The sequence below is a fragment of the Phacochoerus africanus genome, chromosome 7 (genome assembly GCF_016906955.1).
Source record: "Phacochoerus africanus isolate WHEZ1 chromosome 7, ROS_Pafr_v1, whole genome shotgun sequence".
NCBI classification, from domain to species: Eukaryota; Metazoa; Chordata; class Mammalia; order Artiodactyla; family Suidae; genus Phacochoerus; species Phacochoerus africanus.
In genome coordinates, this window is record NC_062550.1 from 60,740,089 (window position 1) to 60,759,737 (window position 19,649).

General features: G+C 38.3%; 1 protein-coding gene across 3 annotated transcripts in view; it reads left to right on the top strand.

Annotated features, from left to right (window-relative positions):
• Positions 1–19,618, top strand: part of EPS8 (epidermal growth factor receptor pathway substrate 8) — a 187,444-nt gene extending 167,826 nt beyond the window's left edge. For all 3 annotated transcript variants that reach the window (XM_047787478.1, XM_047787477.1, XM_047787479.1), the window contains exons 18-21: positions 8,133–8,355; positions 15,121–15,301; positions 16,522–16,651; positions 18,361–19,618. In XM_047787478.1, coding sequence (XP_047643434.1) covers positions 8,133–8,355; positions 15,121–15,301; positions 16,522–16,651; positions 18,361–18,474 — 648 coding nt within the window. In that variant the 3' untranslated portion in view covers positions 18,475–19,618. The remainder of the gene's footprint in view (positions 1–8,132; positions 8,356–15,120; positions 15,302–16,521; positions 16,652–18,360) is intronic.
• The last annotated feature ends 31 nt before the right edge of the window (positions 19,619–19,649 follow it).

Genomic DNA, 19,649 nt, shown 5'->3' on the forward strand with positions numbered 1-19,649 from the left:
GTTTTAAGCACTCACAAGTTTCATGAGTTAGTTTGGCTACTTTATGTAAATAGAAACTTGTGGGGGTTGCTTGTTTGGAGTGTTTCCTTTTAAACTTTTCAACACTATCTGACTGTCTACTGAAATTTTCTGGATGTGGCTCAGAACGCAGTGATGCACATAGAACTGTGTATAGAAGCTCTCTCTGTGTGTGTGCCTGCTTACGTGTGTGTGTGTATATGTGTTTAGGTTGAACAGGACTTTTTAAAGATGTTAAAAGCAACCTATTTTTTAACACCTCCTGAAAAACGGCCTGAGCCCAACAGAACACCAAAATCTTGTAAAATTTTAATAAGCAAGCTTGACAGGTTGCTATCTGGCATAACTAGGACTTCGAAAGGATTCCTATTCTCAAAGCATTTATAACACACACAGGAAAAAAAAAGACTAGAGTAAGATAGAAAAGAAAAACATTCTCAGAAATATATGCCAGTTATTTTATATCTCTACAACAGTGTTACCGGACACTTTAACCTAAAATACACCATCTAAAGAAAAATCCTGCAGCTTATTTCAGGATAACAATAAAGATACCACCGTATTTCTGTAGATTCCAGTCACCCTAACACCCTTAACTTACAGAACTCCACCAGGTGACCAACATATCAAAAGCAATTCTATGTCTTATTCATCTTTTCATTCATTCACACCCACAAATATTTATTGAAAACCTCTCACACTTGATGAGAGGAAAGACAGAAATCCTAGCACTGAGCAGATCGTCCATAAAAGCCTGCTGCCCCGAGTGAAATTTCCAGGCCATCCGCCCTGGTCTTGCTCCTCCCTTTGTGCTTGTGTATCAGGAGCAGTCACCCTCTCTCTCTTTGGAAATGGCTGACACTTTTCCCCTGTTCAGCCATCCAATGATATTAACATTTTATTTTATTTATTTATTTTTTGTCTTCTTTGTCCTTTTAGGGCCGCACCTGCAGCATATGGAGGTTCGCAGGCTAGGGGTCCAATCAGATCTATAGCTGCCAGCCTACACCACAGCCACAGCAACGCAGGATCCGAGGCGCATCTGCAACCTACACTACAGCTCATAGCAACACTGGATCCTTAACCCACAGAGCAAGGCCGGGGATCAAACCTGTGTACTCATGGATGCTAGTCAGATTCATTTACATTGAGCCACAGTGGGAATTCTGATATCAACATTTTGAAGTTTAAAGAAACTTCTTACAAAGACATTTTAGATCTCTGTACCATACTACAGAAAGATGCTCAGGCTGTCTGCCAGACCCTTTAAAAACATCACAAATACTGGTACAGTTAATACCTATCACAGCCTTGTGAAGGAAGTACATTTTATAGATGAGGGAACTTAGATATAGAGAAGTAACTTGCCCACAGTTACGCAGCAGCGAGGATGGGGCCTCAGGACTCTGACTCAGAACCTATGATCTGATATACTTGACTCTCAGGAAGAAAAGTGCTTAGAAAAGATTAATATCCCATTTTGTGTAGACCTGTAGTTTTTCACTGTGTAAATGCTTAAGGTGACATTTTCCCAGAATAGGTTTACCATGCATTGTACTCTGTTGATCTGATCAGTCACCACCCTTGGAATTGGATTTTTTGCTTGACACATCCATTCCTTGGATTTCATTCATTCTCTCCATTTTAAAAATCATCTAGGAAAATAATCCAAACTATGTAATTCCCTTAGAAAGGAGACATTTTTTTCAATGGTGGGCATAAGGGAATTAGATATAAACTATTTCCACGTGGCATCCACAAGTCACCAAATATTTTGAAAAGGCATAGAATTATTAGAACTATCCTTTTCATGCGCTTAGGTTTCCTGTAAATAAGTGTATATAAAAAAGGGCCATTCCAGGGTGAAGGGCACGAGAGCAGCCCTTGCCTGAGGTTCACACACTTGGGTTAGAGATTCTGTGCTGACAGCAGGGATATTCATACCTGGCATCAGCTGCAAAAAGGTGTTGAATTGCTACCTGATGTCCCTGCGAGTTCAGGCTGTTTAATATCCACACATTTGGAGTGATTTTTAACAGCTCAGTAAAGACAGCCATTCCCACCAAATGTATTTTCCCCCATGGCTTCAGCAAAGTTTTAAAAACAAAGAGGAGGGAGGTAATAAAGAATTTATGAAAGATGTGGAACATAAAAAAGGGTTGGCTGAAACCACAGGGACAAGGAAGTAAATGTTTATGAGAGAGGCTGGAGAAATGAAAATAAATGATGTATCTTTTGATGAAAATTCTGTCGTAGAGCATTCCAGGGCTTTCGAGTACTTTTCTGGGGCAGCAAATGGACATCCAGGTGTTTCTTTCCTCCTCACCTGGAATCTACTCGCCACATCACGTTTCCTGATAATGTCTTTTGACTCCATCCCCTGACCTCTAGCACTTTGACTCTTCATCTACCAGGATGGCCCATTTGCTGATACGGATCCTCAGGTCCCACGCCAAGAGCAGGAGCCAACCCCACCCCCCATTATTTCCAGTATCCTCAGAGTCTTGACTAAAGAACTCTTTTATTTTTTATAATTTTTTTTTTTTTTGTCTTTTAGGGCTGCACCCATGGCATATGGAAGTTCCTAGGCTAGAGGTCAAATTGGAGCTACAGCTGCCAGCCTACGCCGTAGCCACATCAATGCCAGATCCAAGCTACATCTGTAACCTACACTGCAGCTCACAGCAATGCTGAATCCAAAATCCACTGAGTGAGGCCAGGGATAGAACCCACATCCTCATGGTTACTAGTTGGAGTCATTACCACTGATCCACAATGGGAATGCCCTATTTATTATAATTCTTAAGTCTATGTGCTTATTATTACAGATATTTTTACTCTAACAAAATGCAAATAATTGTGAATGTCTGGTCATTGGGATCTTATAAATTCAACAGAAAATTTCTCATATGCTCTGTTTTCTAGCAAGAGATATTATGATGTTGTGGAAACAGCCCCAACCTAGGTCCTGCTGGGAAAGGATTCTAGTCCTGGCTTTGCCACTGGCCAGCTGTATGACCTTAAAGAAAATAGCTTATTTTTCTCTGTTCCAACTTGCTAAGCTGTAAAATAGAAGGGACCAAGTTTCATGAACTCCATAATCCAGTCTAGATATACCATTTTGTTGTCTATGTACATGTTCAGGTAGTCCTAAATTAAAACTGGAAATAGGAGTCCCCGTCGTGGCCCAGTGGTTAACGAATCCGACTAAGAACCATGAGGTTGCGGGTTCATCCCCTGCCCTTGCTCAGTGGGTTAAAGGATCCGGCGTTGCCGTGAGCTGTGGTGTAGGTCGCAGACGCAGCTCAGATCCCGCGTTGCTGTGGCTCTGGCATAGGCCGGTGGCTACTGCTCCGATTCGATCCCTAGCCTGGGAACCTCCATATGCTGCGGGAGCGGCCCAAAGAAATAGCAAAAAGACAAAAAAAAAAAACTGAAAATATTTTCTACAGGTGAATACTACACTACTAGCACTTCTAATTTCAGCTGGTGTTATGAACACTTTATTTTTCAAGCTCAATCCAGATACTCAGTTAACTGCTGGACAGAGAGTCACCATTTTACTCAACATTTCTTTACATTCATTCCAGCAGACTAACTTCCTGATAATATTCAGTTCTTAAATTTTAAAAAAAATTAATCTCAGAGCTCTCTATTCAACTATTAATTAGAGACATGGTCTTTAGACAGTGATGGTTACATTTTTGGGGAGTGGGCTGAGGGGCGCACTTGTGGCACATGGAAGTTCCCAGGCTAGGGGTCGAATTGGAGCTTACAGCTGCTGCCCTACGCCACAGCCACAGCAATGCTGGATCCAAGCCACATCTGCAACCTACACTGCAGCTCACGGCAATGCCAGATCCTCAATCCACTGAGCGAGGCCAGGGATTGAACCTGCATCCTCATGGATACTAGTCAGATTTGTTTCCACTGCACCACGACGGGAACTCCAGGGATGATTACTTTTTATTCTGTTTCACATGTTGACATTTTCTCAAATATTTCTTGTAATAATTTTAGTAATACCTATTCTCTCTCTCTCCATATATTATATATATATAAACTACTGCCCAACATGCATATATACAGAATTATAAAATTTTCTGTTTAACTGCATACAAGTTCAACTAAAGCTCACTAAAACACATGATATATACTTCCTTTTGTAAATCAACTTATAAGAAGAATTTATCTTACATTAATGTATTCAAATTGTATTCTTCTTAACCTATAAGATGAACCTTCATCTAAATATTTTAGAACACAATACTTGGATGCACAAATAATTATTGAAACACTCTCTACAGTTTCCCATGGCTAGATAGTGGTGGGAATGAATTATATGTTTACAAGCACCTTCCCTGGTTGATTTGTAGGCAGGTAATTTTACTATCAAAAAACTGATTGGCTCACGTTTTCTGACATTCGATGTGAAGTATAATTGATATTATTTTAGTTCCATCTCCTGTGTTAAATTTTCTCATTTGATGTGATTTGCTCCATTTTCCTAATAGCAATTACTGGGCGAGCTGTCAGAGGTAACCCACATTTGTTTCCTCAAGGCACTTCTTTTTAATGTAATTTTTTGGATTCAATCTCTGGACTTAACACCCTCCAAATGTTCCAGCTGTGCCTAGTTTTCACTGCAGAATTCCAAAGAGACTAAATTTAGAGGAGAAAAAAAAATGTGTAGGTTACATTTTTAAGCACAGTTCAATTTTACTGGCTTTGTTGGGGTTGCTTGCATAATTTCCCCTCTGAAGCAGTAGCTTGCTTGAATCAGGAGCTTATCTCTAGATGACTTTCTTTAATCCTTGAGAATTTCTACTCAGTCTTAGTAGTTAAGAAAAGTGACTCATTTGGGTTTAATTATGAATAGAAAAGTACATTTTCCTTCAGCTCTAGTAATTCTGACTTCTACCAGAGAAAGAGGACACGACAAAGAGAAATTTTTTGTTTTAAACAGAACTTCAAATAAATGTGTGGGAGCCAAAAGGCAAGGGTTAGGAAGTGACAGTGATGGGACCAAAGTAAGTTCACACGAGGATGACCCATCATCCCAGGTTGCCCACACCTGAGGGGTTGGTAGGGATGTGGGACTTCCAGTGCTAACACTGGGAGAGTTCCAGGCAAACTGGGAATAGTTGGTCACGAGTTCTTTCTGGATTTGGAGATTCAGCAGCCTTGGTTCAAGAGAAGAAAGTTCAGGGTAGATTTCTGCTCTCCAAGACTTGGCATAAGTTCAGGGGTCAAGCAAAGGTAACCAAGAGACATAGTGACCAAAAGTAAACAAGAGTAATAGTGAAGGGGAGAGCAGTAATTGGATGGTAAGTCAAGGGGGTGGAGAAGATAGAGAGGCATGATGAAAAGTGGTTTCAAGTGTCAGTATTGATCCTGTTTCCTCCACACAGAGGACAACTTATCAGTTTTCATGGAAAAGCGGCCTTGGTTTCCATTTCAGAAGAGGTTATAATGATTTGAGGAAGGTACCTTGCCCCTTTTTCGTTCCAGGGGTTGGAAGAATGAGGCAGGAAGGAGCCCCAGGAAAAGGGGAAAATATGCAAGTAAATAAAATTTATGGCAGAATTTATAAAAAATATTCATATGGGTTTTATTTATATTATATATATATATTTTATATATGTATTTAAGCCTGTGATTCTGATAACATTGCATTATATAGCAATGACAGATGAAGGAAATTAGGCACAGAAGATTTGGTGAGCCTGTCTGCAGGCTTGATTGTGACAATAGGTATTTAGTTTTTCACAGTATTATGTGATGGATGCAAAATACTAGCTGTTCTTGTTTTTCTGAAAGCAGAAAATGTGAATTTTAACATGGAATTCAGTATCAATAGCATTTGGGGGCTTGTTTAAGCTCTAAAAGTGATCATTTAAACGCTGACACTTTTGAAATCCTAATGTGAGAATTCACCAACCCTTCAAGAAATGATGTGTAGAGGACATTCTTGTCAAGGGAATATTGCATATACACTAATCAGATGACTTTGGTGTGTGCTAAGTATTATATTTCGGTGATGTTTGCTGTATTTTGATTGCTTGAAGTATTTTATTGGCCCAAATATAGGAACATTGTTTTGTGGATGATAATAATATAATACACTCTTTCATTGAAAAATTAGAAACGTTGCCAGGCCTTGAATGCTGAGGGGTCAGCAATGTCTGTTTCTCTCCCATGTAATTCCGTGGCTTGCTCTGTGAATTTAACCCTGACTCCTTCCCTTCCTCCTCCCTCCCTCCTTTTCCCTTCCATCCCCCTCCAAGAAATAGCAGCATAACAAACGCTTCTTTCAGTTCTCCTCCCATCCTGGCTTCATACACTCCCACCTTCCCCACCCCATTGGCTGGTGAGTGGCAACTTTTAAAGAGACAGCAGAGAAGCAGAGCTGCTGCCCCCACTGGTTTCCACAGGTTTTTGTTCATTTTCTGTGAAGGTGCCTAGGAGGGTGGTGTGTTGATTTTTAAGTGAGAATTAAAAAAATGATGTGTGTGTGGTGTGTATTTTTATGTCTTTGATCTCTGTGGAAATTGGGAAGGCCTCTTTTAAAAATAAATATCACCTTATATTTGGGCCAATTTAGAAATTAAAAGTAAATAGTGTTCTAACCAAAGAACCAGATTACCAAAAGGCCTGCTTTTTGCATTTCATGTGCCAATCCTGAATTTTAGAGTAATTAAACTTCTGCCAATGCAGTATCAAAACTTCACCTAAATCATAAGTCATTGTTCTGTATATCTGATTCTGTCCAAAAATGTTGCCTTTTGAGAATTTGGAACTTACTTGAATTCAGTTATCTAGTAATGTTATTTTGTTTAAAGTTATAACTATTGTGTGTAGTTTAATAGGGAATATATACAAATACTGTTTTATAATAGCCTAGATCACGATTTAAAAATTATTGAGAGCTATTATATATTCTATAACATCCACCTTTTTATTTATTTTTACAGTGATGAAACATTTATTTATTTATTTTTATTTCCCCAATACATTATTATTATTATTATTTTACTGTACAGCATGGTCACATCTACCTTTTAAAAATACAAATCCAGGGGGTTCCGTTCGTGGCTCAGCAGTAATAAACCCGACTAGTATCCCTGAGGACTCAGGTTCGATCCCTGGCTTTGCTCAGTGGGTTAAGGAACCAGCGTTGCCACAAGCTGTGGTGCAGGTCATAGGCACAGTTCGGATCTGTCTGGTGTTGGTGTGGCTGTGGTGTAGGCCCATGGCTACAGTTCCAGTTTGACCCCTGGGGTGGGAACTTCCGTATGCTGCACCTGCAGCCCTAGAAAGGCAAAACAGAGGAAATAAAATAAAAAAGATACAAATCCCCACATGGACTTTTTTCTAGTAATATGCTTTTGAGATGTTATCATAAACATTTAGAGACCATACAATTACTATCACCATATTCCTAATTCAACAAGGAAAATTTCTGAATTTAATAAATCCGCTCTCAGATGATTGCAGAAAGGGTTATGACTTGAAAAAATTAACACTTTAAAAAAATTGCTTATTTATTTTAAAGCATAGTCATTTTATCTACTAGAATATTGTCTCCCTTCTTAAATTACTTGGAAATAGCAGAATTAAGTACTTGTGAAAGTAACATGGATTTAAAGTGAGTAAGTAATGTTTTATTGTTGTTGACTTTTAGATTTCCAGTGTAGTTAGAAGCTATTATTAACAGAAATTATAACATAATCAGAAATATTTTGACCTACTCTGACCTTGTGTGATTCCGAGTTCAAATTTAATTTTCTTGACATTTACTTATTATTAATTTTCTTGAGCATTATTAGTACTGCTGTTTGTTGTTGGTGTATCCTTTTGATTCCTTAATTTACATTTTGATTTTGAACACATATGTGGAATATTTAAAAAATAAGTTTTAATAATTATTATACCATGTAGGATTGGAGGGTTGTATGTATGCACACACACACAAACACACACATGAATTTGCTATAGATTTGCAGGTAAGTTTGCAAATAAATAGCCAGCAATGTCCTATCAAAGTATAATTTGTTTTCCTAGTCTAGGTTTATATTTTCACCATTTTGAAATCATTTCTGGTCTTTTTGTAGAAACAAAGGATGGAGTATGGTCCAAGACCAACTGATATTCCCTCTGCTCCATCACCTCCTCCAACACCAGCTCCTGTTCCTGTCCCCCTTCCACCTTCTGCTCCAGCACCTGTTCCTGTGTCAAAGGTCCCGGCAAATGTAACCCGTCAGAACAGCAGCTCCAGTGACAGTGGTGGCAGTATTGTGCGAGACAGCCAGCGGCAGAAACAAATCCCTGTGGACCGTAAGTCTCCCAGGGAGGCAAAAAAATTACAGTTTTTCCTGTGAATTAAAAACATTAAGTTAAAATTATTTATCATTGGTTCTGCTTGATAACAAATATTATCAAATATAAATAACAGGTCTTTATACTTGCATGGTGCTTATAGATTGCAAAGATTTTCACCTAGTTTCTCATCCTCCAAGTAATTCTGAGAAACACGAAATCTCTCTGCTCTCTAATGTGTGTATTTCTACACATACTCCAGTATGTTGTGGTGGTTGAATATAGACTCTGAAGGCAGACATGCTTGTAGAGTGAGTTTGTATAGTGAAACATCACTTGCTGGCCATGAGACCTTCAACAATTTAATAATCCTCTCTATATTTTAATATCTTAACAGTAATAATGATATTTGCTTCATAGGATAATTTTGAAGATTTAATGAAATAATGCATATATAAAGCATTCAAAGCAGTCCTTCTCAGCCAGAGGTTATTTTTCCCCAGGACATTTGGTATTTGTCCTGGATTCATATTTTGGTCAAAATTGGGTGGATGTGGCTGGCATCTAATAGGTAGAAGTTAGGGATGTAGTTAACATCCTAAGATGAATAGGCCAGCTCCTCTCCCACCACACACAACCTAACCCAAAATGTCAGTGATACTGAGGCTCAAAAATCCCAATTGATGTTACACATTATAAGCAGTTAGTAAATTTTTGCTGTTATCATCATCAGTATTACCATCATAGTTTTTTTGCTTCTCTACCTCATATACATAATGTGTATGTATAGACACACATATATGCACAATCACAGTAGCTTAATATAATCAACCTGCCAATAGCAGTTTCAAATTTGCCCTCCAAATTCAGATTTAGATTTCAACTTCAATTCTTATAAATTTAGATTTTATTTTTCACGTGAATGCTTGCTTGCTTGCTTGCTTGCTTTCTCTCTCTCTCTCTCTCTCTCTTTCTTTCTTTCTTTTTTGCTTTTTAGGGCTGCACCTGTGGCATATGGAGAGCTAGGGGTCACATAGAGTTATAGCTGCTGGCCTAAGCCACAGCACAGCAATGCAAGATCAGCACCTACACCTTAGCCCAAGGCAACACCAGATCCCTGACCCACTGAGTGAAGCCAAGGATCAAACCCACATCCTCATGGATACTAGTCGGATTCCTTCCCTCTGTGCCACAGCGGGAACTCCCATATGAATGGTTTCTATGAAAACTAGATTTAAATACTAAAAGATACTTTGGCCAACTTTAGATTTTCCTTGTTATTACTTGGGAATACCAGTGTAAATAATTGGAAAACTGAAGATAATTCTAAGATAATTTTTATTTTGTTTCATCTTATAGTATGTGGCTTGTCTGTTCAATCTTCAGATTGTGTTTATAAGTATTATAAAATTGCTTTATCTATACTTGAAATATAAAAATTCTTGGAAAACTAGGGCTGGGAAAATACTTCCTCAATATGATAAAAGCATATAAAGGGTATGTGTGTGTGTGTGTGTGTGTGTGTGTGTGTGTCTGTGTGTATCTGTGTATTTGTGTGTGTCTGTGTGTGTGTAAAGGACATCTTTCATTCTCTCAAATAGCCTCTTCCAGGCTCAGTTCTGGGTTCTTTGCTTATAAACATGCCTTTACTGTAGATGATCACTCTGTTTTCACTTCTTTCAATACAGTCTCTACTATTGGAAAAGGAATGACTCATAAATTTGTCTTCATATCAAATCTTATATCTGACATCCAGATACATGTTTTGAACTATTAACTTTATAGCGGAGATTGGATGTTTGAGATTCAAGTTCAAAATCAAATTTTTGAATCATTCACTCCCATTTTTACCCTATTGTTTTTCTTATCTCAGTAGATCATAGCCTCATCTGTTCACTTGCGGTCATTCTGGATACATTTTTTTAAAAAAAAGAAGACACAAATTATTACTCTTTAATTGTTCTGGAAATTCTGGTTAAACGCCATAAGCACAAACTATTTTTAGACATTGCTTCCTCAACTGAGATGTAGCCATTTCTAACCACCTTATCTATATGTTAATCTTACCAAAGAACTAATAGAAAAATGATTCACTCTTTCTGGGCAGCAAAACAGCTGTGTGTGTGTTTGTGTGTCTGTGTGTATAAATATAATTTGCTATCAAATTTTAAAATATTTTTGCTTATGTTTTTTAAAAGGATGCTTTTTTTTTTTCGGACACTAAAGACATAGTTTTGAGATGAGAAAACTATAAATGTTTTTATTGATGTCCCTAAGGGAAAGTTTCCTCTCAGAGGCTTTCTTCATTCTTATCGCAAGTTTATAACATCTCCCTCCTTTGATACGTCAGCATGGTAATCTTTGACACTGTGGTGCTCTTTTTCCAGGCCTAGGATCAGGGTCAAAGGCATCCAGGCCCAATTTTGGAACAGTCTGTGTGCTGGGACAGTTTGTTCTGTGTCCTAGTCTAAGAAACTAAGAATAACCTAATGGGAAAGAAGCATGGTTAGAATGCTTTAAAGATAGAGAACTCTCCTGATAATTGTGACTCATTCGTTTCAAGTCTGTTTTTCATAAGTAAAAGAATGACATTGGTATGTAAAACATAAACCTCTCTCCCAAAATTAACACGTGTACTTGTTTCCTTAAAATAATAAAATTTTGCATGTATTTATATAGTGTTCCTTTTAAAGACGGGCCAAAAGTGTAGTTTAGCATTAAAAATAAGGAGAATTCTTTTTATAAAACAACTATTTTATTTTATTTTTTTTTTGTCTTTTTGTCTTTTTAGGGCCGCACCCACAGCATAGGGAGGTTCCCAGGCTAGGGGGCTAATTGGAGCTGCAGCTGCCGGCCTATGCCACAGCCACAGCAACGCCAGATCTGAGCCACATCTGTGACCTACACCACAGGCCATGGCAACGCCAGATCCTGGACCTGCTGAGCGAGGCCAGGGATCGAACCCACAACCTCATGGTTCCCAGTTGGATTCATTTCTGCTGCAGCGCTGTGGGGACTCCCATAAAATAACCATTTTCTTGATAGTTTTTTCTCAAGTATCTTTTTGGATAGCATTTCTTTTGAATGAATGTTAGGGCTTCTCAATGGTCTTTTAGAACCAAATAGACATGCTTCTTTTTTGGTAGCCAGGTTTCTTTCAAAAGATACCTTTTATGCTACCTACATTATCTGCTTATGGCCTAGACATCTGATAAGAATAAAATTCAAGGAGCAGTAAATCATACTCACCCAGAAAAATGCTACCCAGCAGCCATAAAGAAGGAAAAGAAGTCCACAGGCCTGTTTTTAAAAATGTAGCAAGTATCAAGGGCCAGCCTCCTCTTCTGAAGTGTAACTTGCACTGATTCAAATTAGCTGCCGGGAGCCCTGTATCATGGAAACTATTCAATTTTTCTTGTCACAGGATTCAAAAAGTTCTCACCACTTTTGAAGATAGCAGTGCTTTAGTTGTTGTGCATTTCTTCCATTTCCTCTGAAATGCTAGTCCTTTTGTCTGAGTTTAATCTTTTGGAATCAGAAGTCTTGTTTTAGAAAGAGGCATAAAGTTAGTCTGGTGTGTTGTGTGCTAGAACCTTGCAAATGGAAACCAAAGCAGGAACACATTAGAGGTGGTTTTTATATTCCCTGGAAAGAGGTTATATTGTGCACTAGAGATGATCCTGCAGTGGCTATGTCCGCAGATAAGACAGTAAACCTTTTAGTGTGGTGATGCTTTTGTATTTCTTTGAGATGTCTTCCTGGACTGTATGGCAGTATGACTAAATCACAGTGATTTAAGCGTTAACTGATGAAATGCTTGTCATGTATTTCTTAAATATAACAATCAATAATAGTCCCTCTCACCCTTCACCCCCCCCTCCTTCCTTTCCTTCTTTTCTCCTATTTCTCTTTCTTTTGACTTCTTCTTCAAAAGGTATCCTGAATACTTGGGGCATTAAAAAAAAAATTAGACTGAAATGACACAATCTGTTTATTTCACACTTTCACTTATTTCCCTGGGACACCAAACACTTGCTAAAACATTCTCCCTAAAAAAAAAAAAAAAATCAGAACAATGGTCACAAAAGCTCCCTTAGTGACCAGGTCATTGTCACTTGCCAAGTTAGTTAATTGGATTACTATATCAGTTCTTTGTACTTAATCCTTGAAGGTGATATACAAATAATATTTCTATGTTTGTGCATGTGTGTACGTGTGTGTGTGAGAGAGACTCATATTTGAAAAGGATTAATTTAGCTGAGAAAAGAATGAGGAGCAAAGCATGGGGTGGTGGAAATTAGAAGCAGAAAGACCTGTGAACAGACTGGTAGCTCAGACCAAGATGGAAACAGAAAAAAAATGGAGTGAAGTGGTTGGCTGTGTGGTCTATTTTAATGGCAGGACCAACAGGATTTGCTGATGGATTGCACGTAATCTAGGGCAAAAGAGAATCAGGTGTAACTCCATGGCATTTTGCTGGAGGAACTGGAAAAACAGAATTACCAACTTGTTGAAAAGTCTAGCATAAAAGCAAACTTCAGGAAGAAGATGAGTAATCTGAACTAATTCAGATCCAGATCAGAAGATTAGTAATTCATTTGACGTATTATGTTTGAGGGAAGTGGTAGACATCCCAATGAACATGTCAAGTAGATGGTTGGCACACCTGGCTCTAGAGTTTTGAGGGCAAGTCTGGACTGGCAAAATCATTTGGGTGGTTATCAGCTTTTAAATAGCATTTAAGGGTTTCCCACAGTGATGCACTGGGTTAAGTTTCTGATGTTGTCTCTATAGTGGCTTGGGTCGCTGCTGTGAGACAGGTTTGATCCCCAGCCTGGCACAGTGTTAAGGATCCACTGTTGCCACAGTTGTGTCATAGGTTGCAACTGTGGCTCAGATTCAATCCCTGGTCTGGGAACTTCCATATGCTGTGGGTGCAGCCCCCCCCCCCCCAAAAAAAACCCTGACATTTAAAGCCGTGAGACTAGGCACAATTGTCATTGATGGAATGTGTGCAGAAAAGAGATCCAAGGACTATGCCCTGGAGAGTTGGGGAAATGAGAAGATTCTGAGAAAAGGATGCTGAGGAGAGACTGGTGAGACAAGAGGAAAATCAGAGTGGTGTCCTGAAGGCCACAAGAAGAAAGTATTTCAGCTTCTTCAAATGTTACTGATTGATTCAAAGAGGAAATGACTGGGAATCAACCATTGGATTTTAGCAATAGGGAGTGAAGGGATGGGGCCGAAAGCCTAATTGCAATGAATTTAAGAGGAAACTGGAGGATGGGAATTGGAATCAACTAATATAGACAGCTTTTCATGGAGTTTTGATGAAAGGGGAAGGGAGAAATGGGTGGTAGCTGGGAAGGGGCATGAAATTAAGACGAGAGTTTACTTACAAGCAAGAGAAGTAACAAGAAATAGCATGTTTGTATGCTGATGAGATGATTCAGTAAAAGAGGAAAATTGATAACAAGGACCTACTGTATATCACGGGGTAATCTATTCAATACTGTCTGGTAACTTATATGGGAAAACAATCTGAAAAGGAATGGCCGTATGTCTATGTATAACTGATTTGGCTGTACACCTGAAACTAACATGACTTTGTAAGTCAGCTGTACTCCCATAAAATTTATAACAAAGGAAAAGAAAAAATAGATAAACAACAAAGACTTACATTTAGCAGAGGGAACTATACTTAATATCCTGTAATAACTTATAATGGAAAAGAATCTAAGGAAAGGAAGGTATATGTATGTGTATATATAACTGAATCACTCACACAATATTGTAAATCAGCTATACTTCAATTTTAAAAAAAAGAAAAGAGGGAGAAAAAGAGGAAAATTGATAACATAGGAGAAGTAGGGAGAAATTACTGTCAGAGTATTTAAATGAGGACATGGGATCAAGGGTTGGCTTGAGGAGCGTGGAAACAGTTCATCGGTAATGTTAAAAGGAAGGGAGGCAGACAATGCACAAGGAAAGGGCTGGTAGGTGAAAGGGCTGCTAGGGGAACTTAGGTTTTCTTTTAAGTTCCTTATTTCACTCAAAAATTGTAAAAGTTAAATCATCGGCTCAGGGTAAGGACTGGGCTCTGAGTGTTGGAGGTTCCCAGGGGAAGAAGATAGGAAATACGTCTAAGGGGAGCAATTTTATGGTCTGGGGCAGGGTTAGGGTTAGGGTTAGGGTTAGGGTTAGGGTTAGAAAGCCCTGTTGACCTTTGAGGCTGGACGATTCTCTGTTGGAGGAGACTGACCTGTGTGCCGTGCAAAATGTTTTTCATGATGGTAGCTTCCTTTCCCCTGTTCCCCATTTGCAAGATCTGAAAGTGTCTCTAGCCATTGCCAGATGTCCCCTGGGGTCAAAATTTCCCCCACTTGAAAACCACTGACTTACTCAGGAAATGGAGTATGGTTATCAAGGAGCATTGACAGCCTAGTGCTGGTTCATGATTGGTTCATGATCATGAATTTAACATGAGATCATTCAGCATTGTTGTTTTGTAATCGGTGTGCAGGTGTAGCACAGAATAGGCGGAAAGTTAGATTTAACAAAGGTTGAGATTTTGCCAAATGAATACAATGAAGAGAGAAGAGATAGGGAGTGATTTTAATAATTAATTGAGGAATTTACACTTGGTGCGGATGAAAGGAAAGATGGTGGGAATTCTAGATCATAAATCCTGTTGGGGTCAAAGGATTCTTGGCATTGGGGTCCTAGAGAGAGTGACACTTGTTAGGGGCTTTCAGAAATAACCCACTCTTTGTTGGTATCCAGGTAGGAAATCTCAGATGGAGGAAGTTCAGGATGAGCTCATTCACAGACTGACCATTGGTCGGAGTGCCGCCCAGAAGAAGTTCCACGTGCCACGGCAGAATGTGCCAGTTGTCAATATCACTTACGATTCCACCCCAGAGGATGTGAAGACTTGGTTGCAGTCAAAGGGGTTCAACCCTGTGTAAGTCTCCCTGGGGATCCTTTGCTGTTGTGTGTATGAAACATGAACTGTTTTCAATTTGATCACTAAGAGGTCACAAGGGACTCATAGAATGGGGAGCCCAAACTGCATCTGTTTCCATGCTCAGAAAATGACTATATAGCCATTTATAGTTTAAAAAAAAAAGAATTAGAGGAAACAGAAATAACTATCATTTAATGGCACCCCATCTTCTAGGTGGTGGTGTTTTTTCATCGTTGGTCCCTTAAGCAGTCTCCTGGTGGTTTTGAGGCTGGTAGATGTCTTTCTCCCTCTGAAGGTCATACAGGGTAGGACTCTGGTCTTACCTAGACTTCCCAGACCACAGAGGACATATAGTCTTTCCTTCTGCTGCAGCATACAGATTCCAGGCAGACAAAAATAAATTACATCACTTATTGTAGGTGATAATCTAATAGGACATTTCCTTTAGTAAACCCATGATGAAGTTTCTGTTTTTCTGTCATTAAAAATTTGTAAATATTTTGTGTGTATTTGATACACATATTTGAATATGTGTGTTTGAACTATTTGACTAATACATATCCAAGAGAACTTGACACATTATAAACCCATTTACCCAATGTGACTGAAAAAAATGAGGTACACTAGTTAGTCAATTGCCTGGCTACTAGAAAGTTATCTGTTCCTTATATGAAACACCAATTTTATTTTATTTTTTATTTTTTTGCTTTTTAGGGCCAAACTCACGGCATATGGAGGTTCCCAGGCTAAGGGTCAAATCGGAGCTACAGCTGCTGGCCTACATCATAGCCACAGCAATATGGGATTTGAGCCGTGTCTGTGACCTACACCACAGTTCACGGCAACACAGGATCCTTAACCCACTGAGTGAGGCCAGGGGTCAAACCTGCATGAATCTAGTTGGGTTTGTTAACCACTGAGCCCTGAAGGGAACTGCAGAAACACCAATTTTAAAGGAACTGGTGCTACACAATAAGAATACTAAACTCAGTTGGCTCTTTTTTTGATACTTCATAATCAGTGATCTTATATAGCCTCAGGGTCATCGTTATGACAGTTCCTTGTCATTGCCCTGAGCATCCTAATACCATTTTATGAGTTCCAGTGTATGGAACACTTAAAGAAGAGAGGTGGTAGCGAGACCAGCAATTTTTCTTTTCTTTTTTTTTTTCAGACAGTATTTTTAATGCTCTATTTCCTTCTTTTATTATTTTCAGGACCGTCAATAGTCTTGGAGTATTAAATGGTGCACAACTTTTCTCTCTCAATAAAGATGAACTAAGAACAGTCTGCCCTGAAGGGGCCAGAGTCTTTAGCCAAATCACTGTACAGAAAGCCGCATTAGAGGTACGACTCATCAACCTAAGATGGTATTTTTCTGCTTTAGTCAAGCATGTGGGCTATAGTTTGAAAACACTGGAAACAATATTTATGTCCATATTGGTCACTCTCTTTGCCTTTCATACAGAGCTGAATTAAACTTGATTTGGCTCTAGCAATCTGTCACTGGAGACCATCAGTGACCATTGTCAGGGAGACTAATTTGTTGTTAAGTGCTCATGTAACATGAAGCTTGAGCTTCAAATACTTTTGGACATCTAATGAAAAGCCTAATGTTCTCATTTTATATACACTAACTGTTTCTGTAGGAATTTTATCTACTCCTTCACTTTGGGTGAGTAATGATTTAAGAGGCCTGTCCTTAGTGTTTACTCTAGAGATTCTAGTAGGCTAGAGATTATAAAGTATTAAAACTGTGTCTGTGTGCCTGAAGCCTACTTAAACATATAAATAATCAGAGGGAAAATATTAGGTAGGGATCATTGAAAATAGAGAGTCCTGAAGAGTAATTGTTTCCCTATAGCAGTTTCTATGAAAGCAGAAGAGTAAATGTTTTCTAGATTGGATACACTGACGCTTCCAATATGCTACTCTACTTAAAATGGGCTATATAAGGATAGTAGTTTCTAACTGTTACATCTTGAAGCTCTTAATAGCTTTCATGAAAATTAAACTTGGGCTCAAATGAAAGGATATAGGCTTTGACATGAAATCAATGCATAATTATCCTTAGCAGGTATATTGTATAAATTCAACAGTTACATAACTGTACAACAATTCCCAGTCAGGAGAAATCACATTTCCCTTGGAATTTTTTTCTACAACATGGATCTTGGTTGATGCTACATCAGGCTTTCTGTATATTGAATATGAATCAGGATTATATCTTTTCTGAGGCAGTTTTATTACCATTATACATTTTAATTACCATTATACATTTTAATTTTATTGAGAATGAATAAATTACTCTTTAAGGGTTATGATAGAAAGTTCCATATTCCTAACATTTCTGAATTCCAGACTTCTTAGTGCTGTCATTTGCCCTCACTGCCCACATCCTCCTGGGCTCTTGCTCCTGTTCCTCTGGATCCTCCTGGATGTGTATTGAGGCAGAGACTGACTACTCGAGAGTTTTCCTCTTCCCCAGCCACCTTCCCGTCATGCCCTTCTCTTGCATCTCGTTCAAGACTTCCATAGATGAGAGGATTACAGAAGATGCATAGGGATTGTAGGCAGGGTTTGGAAAGGAGAAAAGCCAACATGATGTCAGAGGGTCAGAACCCTTTGATATGAGAAAACTCAGTATATTCTTAGCCTAGCCTTTGGGTCTGATTTAGAGTCCCTTAAAGGCAGATGAGTATCATGCTTGACCTACAGAGCATTTCTTTGATAATTTACCATCTTTTTGTGCTTATCGTTCAATCTCTTCTTTCTCCCAGGGAATCTAGAGCATTCCACATGCATTATTGATTTATCTTTAACATGTTCAAGTGAGAGGCATGATGAATGAGTTGCCTTAAGACACTATAAATGAAAAAAATTATTAATGCGATGTGAGTAAAGTCCAGAATCATCACTTATATGAAGGCAGCCTCCAGTTTTCCCCCAGAAACATGAGAAGAAAAACATGGACTTTTAGCCTGAGCCATTTCATTACATGATTTGCAGCCTCACAAACCAGTAACCATCTTGTCTGCCCCATGTTTGTTTTTCAGGATAACAACGGCAGTTCTGAGTTGCAAGAAATCATGCGAAGACGACAGGAAAAAATCAGTGCTGCCGCTAGTGATTCAGGAGTGGAATCTTTCGATGAGGGAAGCAGTCACTAATTTGTTTTTAAACTCCATTATTCTTGGCATTATTCCAGCGTGCTTTGTTTTAAGAAGCCATGAAGGGAATGTCAGATTCTTATTTCTTGGTATACATAATTTATCGCCATAAAGAAACAATGCAAACATTAAGCAAGCAGAGGACTTGCCTCTGGCCCATTATTTTTTTTCAAACTAAAAAATTTTTAACAGAATTTTTGACCTTGGGAAATATTTTGCGTACTTCACCAAGGGGAGGTTTCTTTTTTTGGATTAATTATTTCATCCCCACCTCAAGGCATAAGCAGACTCTTTTTTTTTTGACAGTGGTGAATTTATTTATTGCAACAAAACAGAGAGGTTACCCATGATTCAAAATCTAAACAATTTCAGTTCTGCCTGTGACTGTGGTGTGTGTCATTCAGGATATAGCTTACTTTAGTCTAGCCTCTGCTTACTTAGGTTTCTTCTTTGACATAATGGTAGAATATTTAGATTTATTTAAGTTCTTAATGCCAACAGTTTAAAAAATTTAAAACATTTAATGAGCTGTAAAATACAATAAGGTCTTGGACATGCAGATAGAAACCTATGGAGCATTCCCAGGATATTTTATTGGTCATGGCTCTGTTAATCACAATTCCTTGTATAGCTTGTATTTTGATTTAGTTTATATTCTGCTTATCTGTACTGTGTTCTTATATATGAGAAAGCACAAGTGTAAAAGAGGTCATACACATTTAAAATCTGTCACAGGAAATAGCCTGCATTGGTGTGTGTTACAGTATTTTGCTTAAAGAAGGCCTCAATGCTGAATATTGCTATAAGTAGTTACAAGCAAATTGGGGCCATTGTATGTGTTTATCTGTGTCAAGTTTTTCTGGTAATAAGAAGTAATTTTACACATATTTTAATCCTGTGAAAGATTCTAGGTAGAGAAAAGCAAGAAGACTTAACCTTCAACAAATGTTATTTTTGGAAACATGATTTTTGTCATTAAATGTTATATTATTTCACATATATAAAACAGATGTTATGTAAGAATGTTGTATATTTTAACATAATTCCATTTAGAGAGATTATCTAGATTCATTAATTTTCATAGTGCCTTTTTCACATGAGTCAGCTGGAAAGTCTGCAATAAACAGTATTTGCTGTATGTTAATAAATGACTCCTGTCTCATTGGCAACAGGGA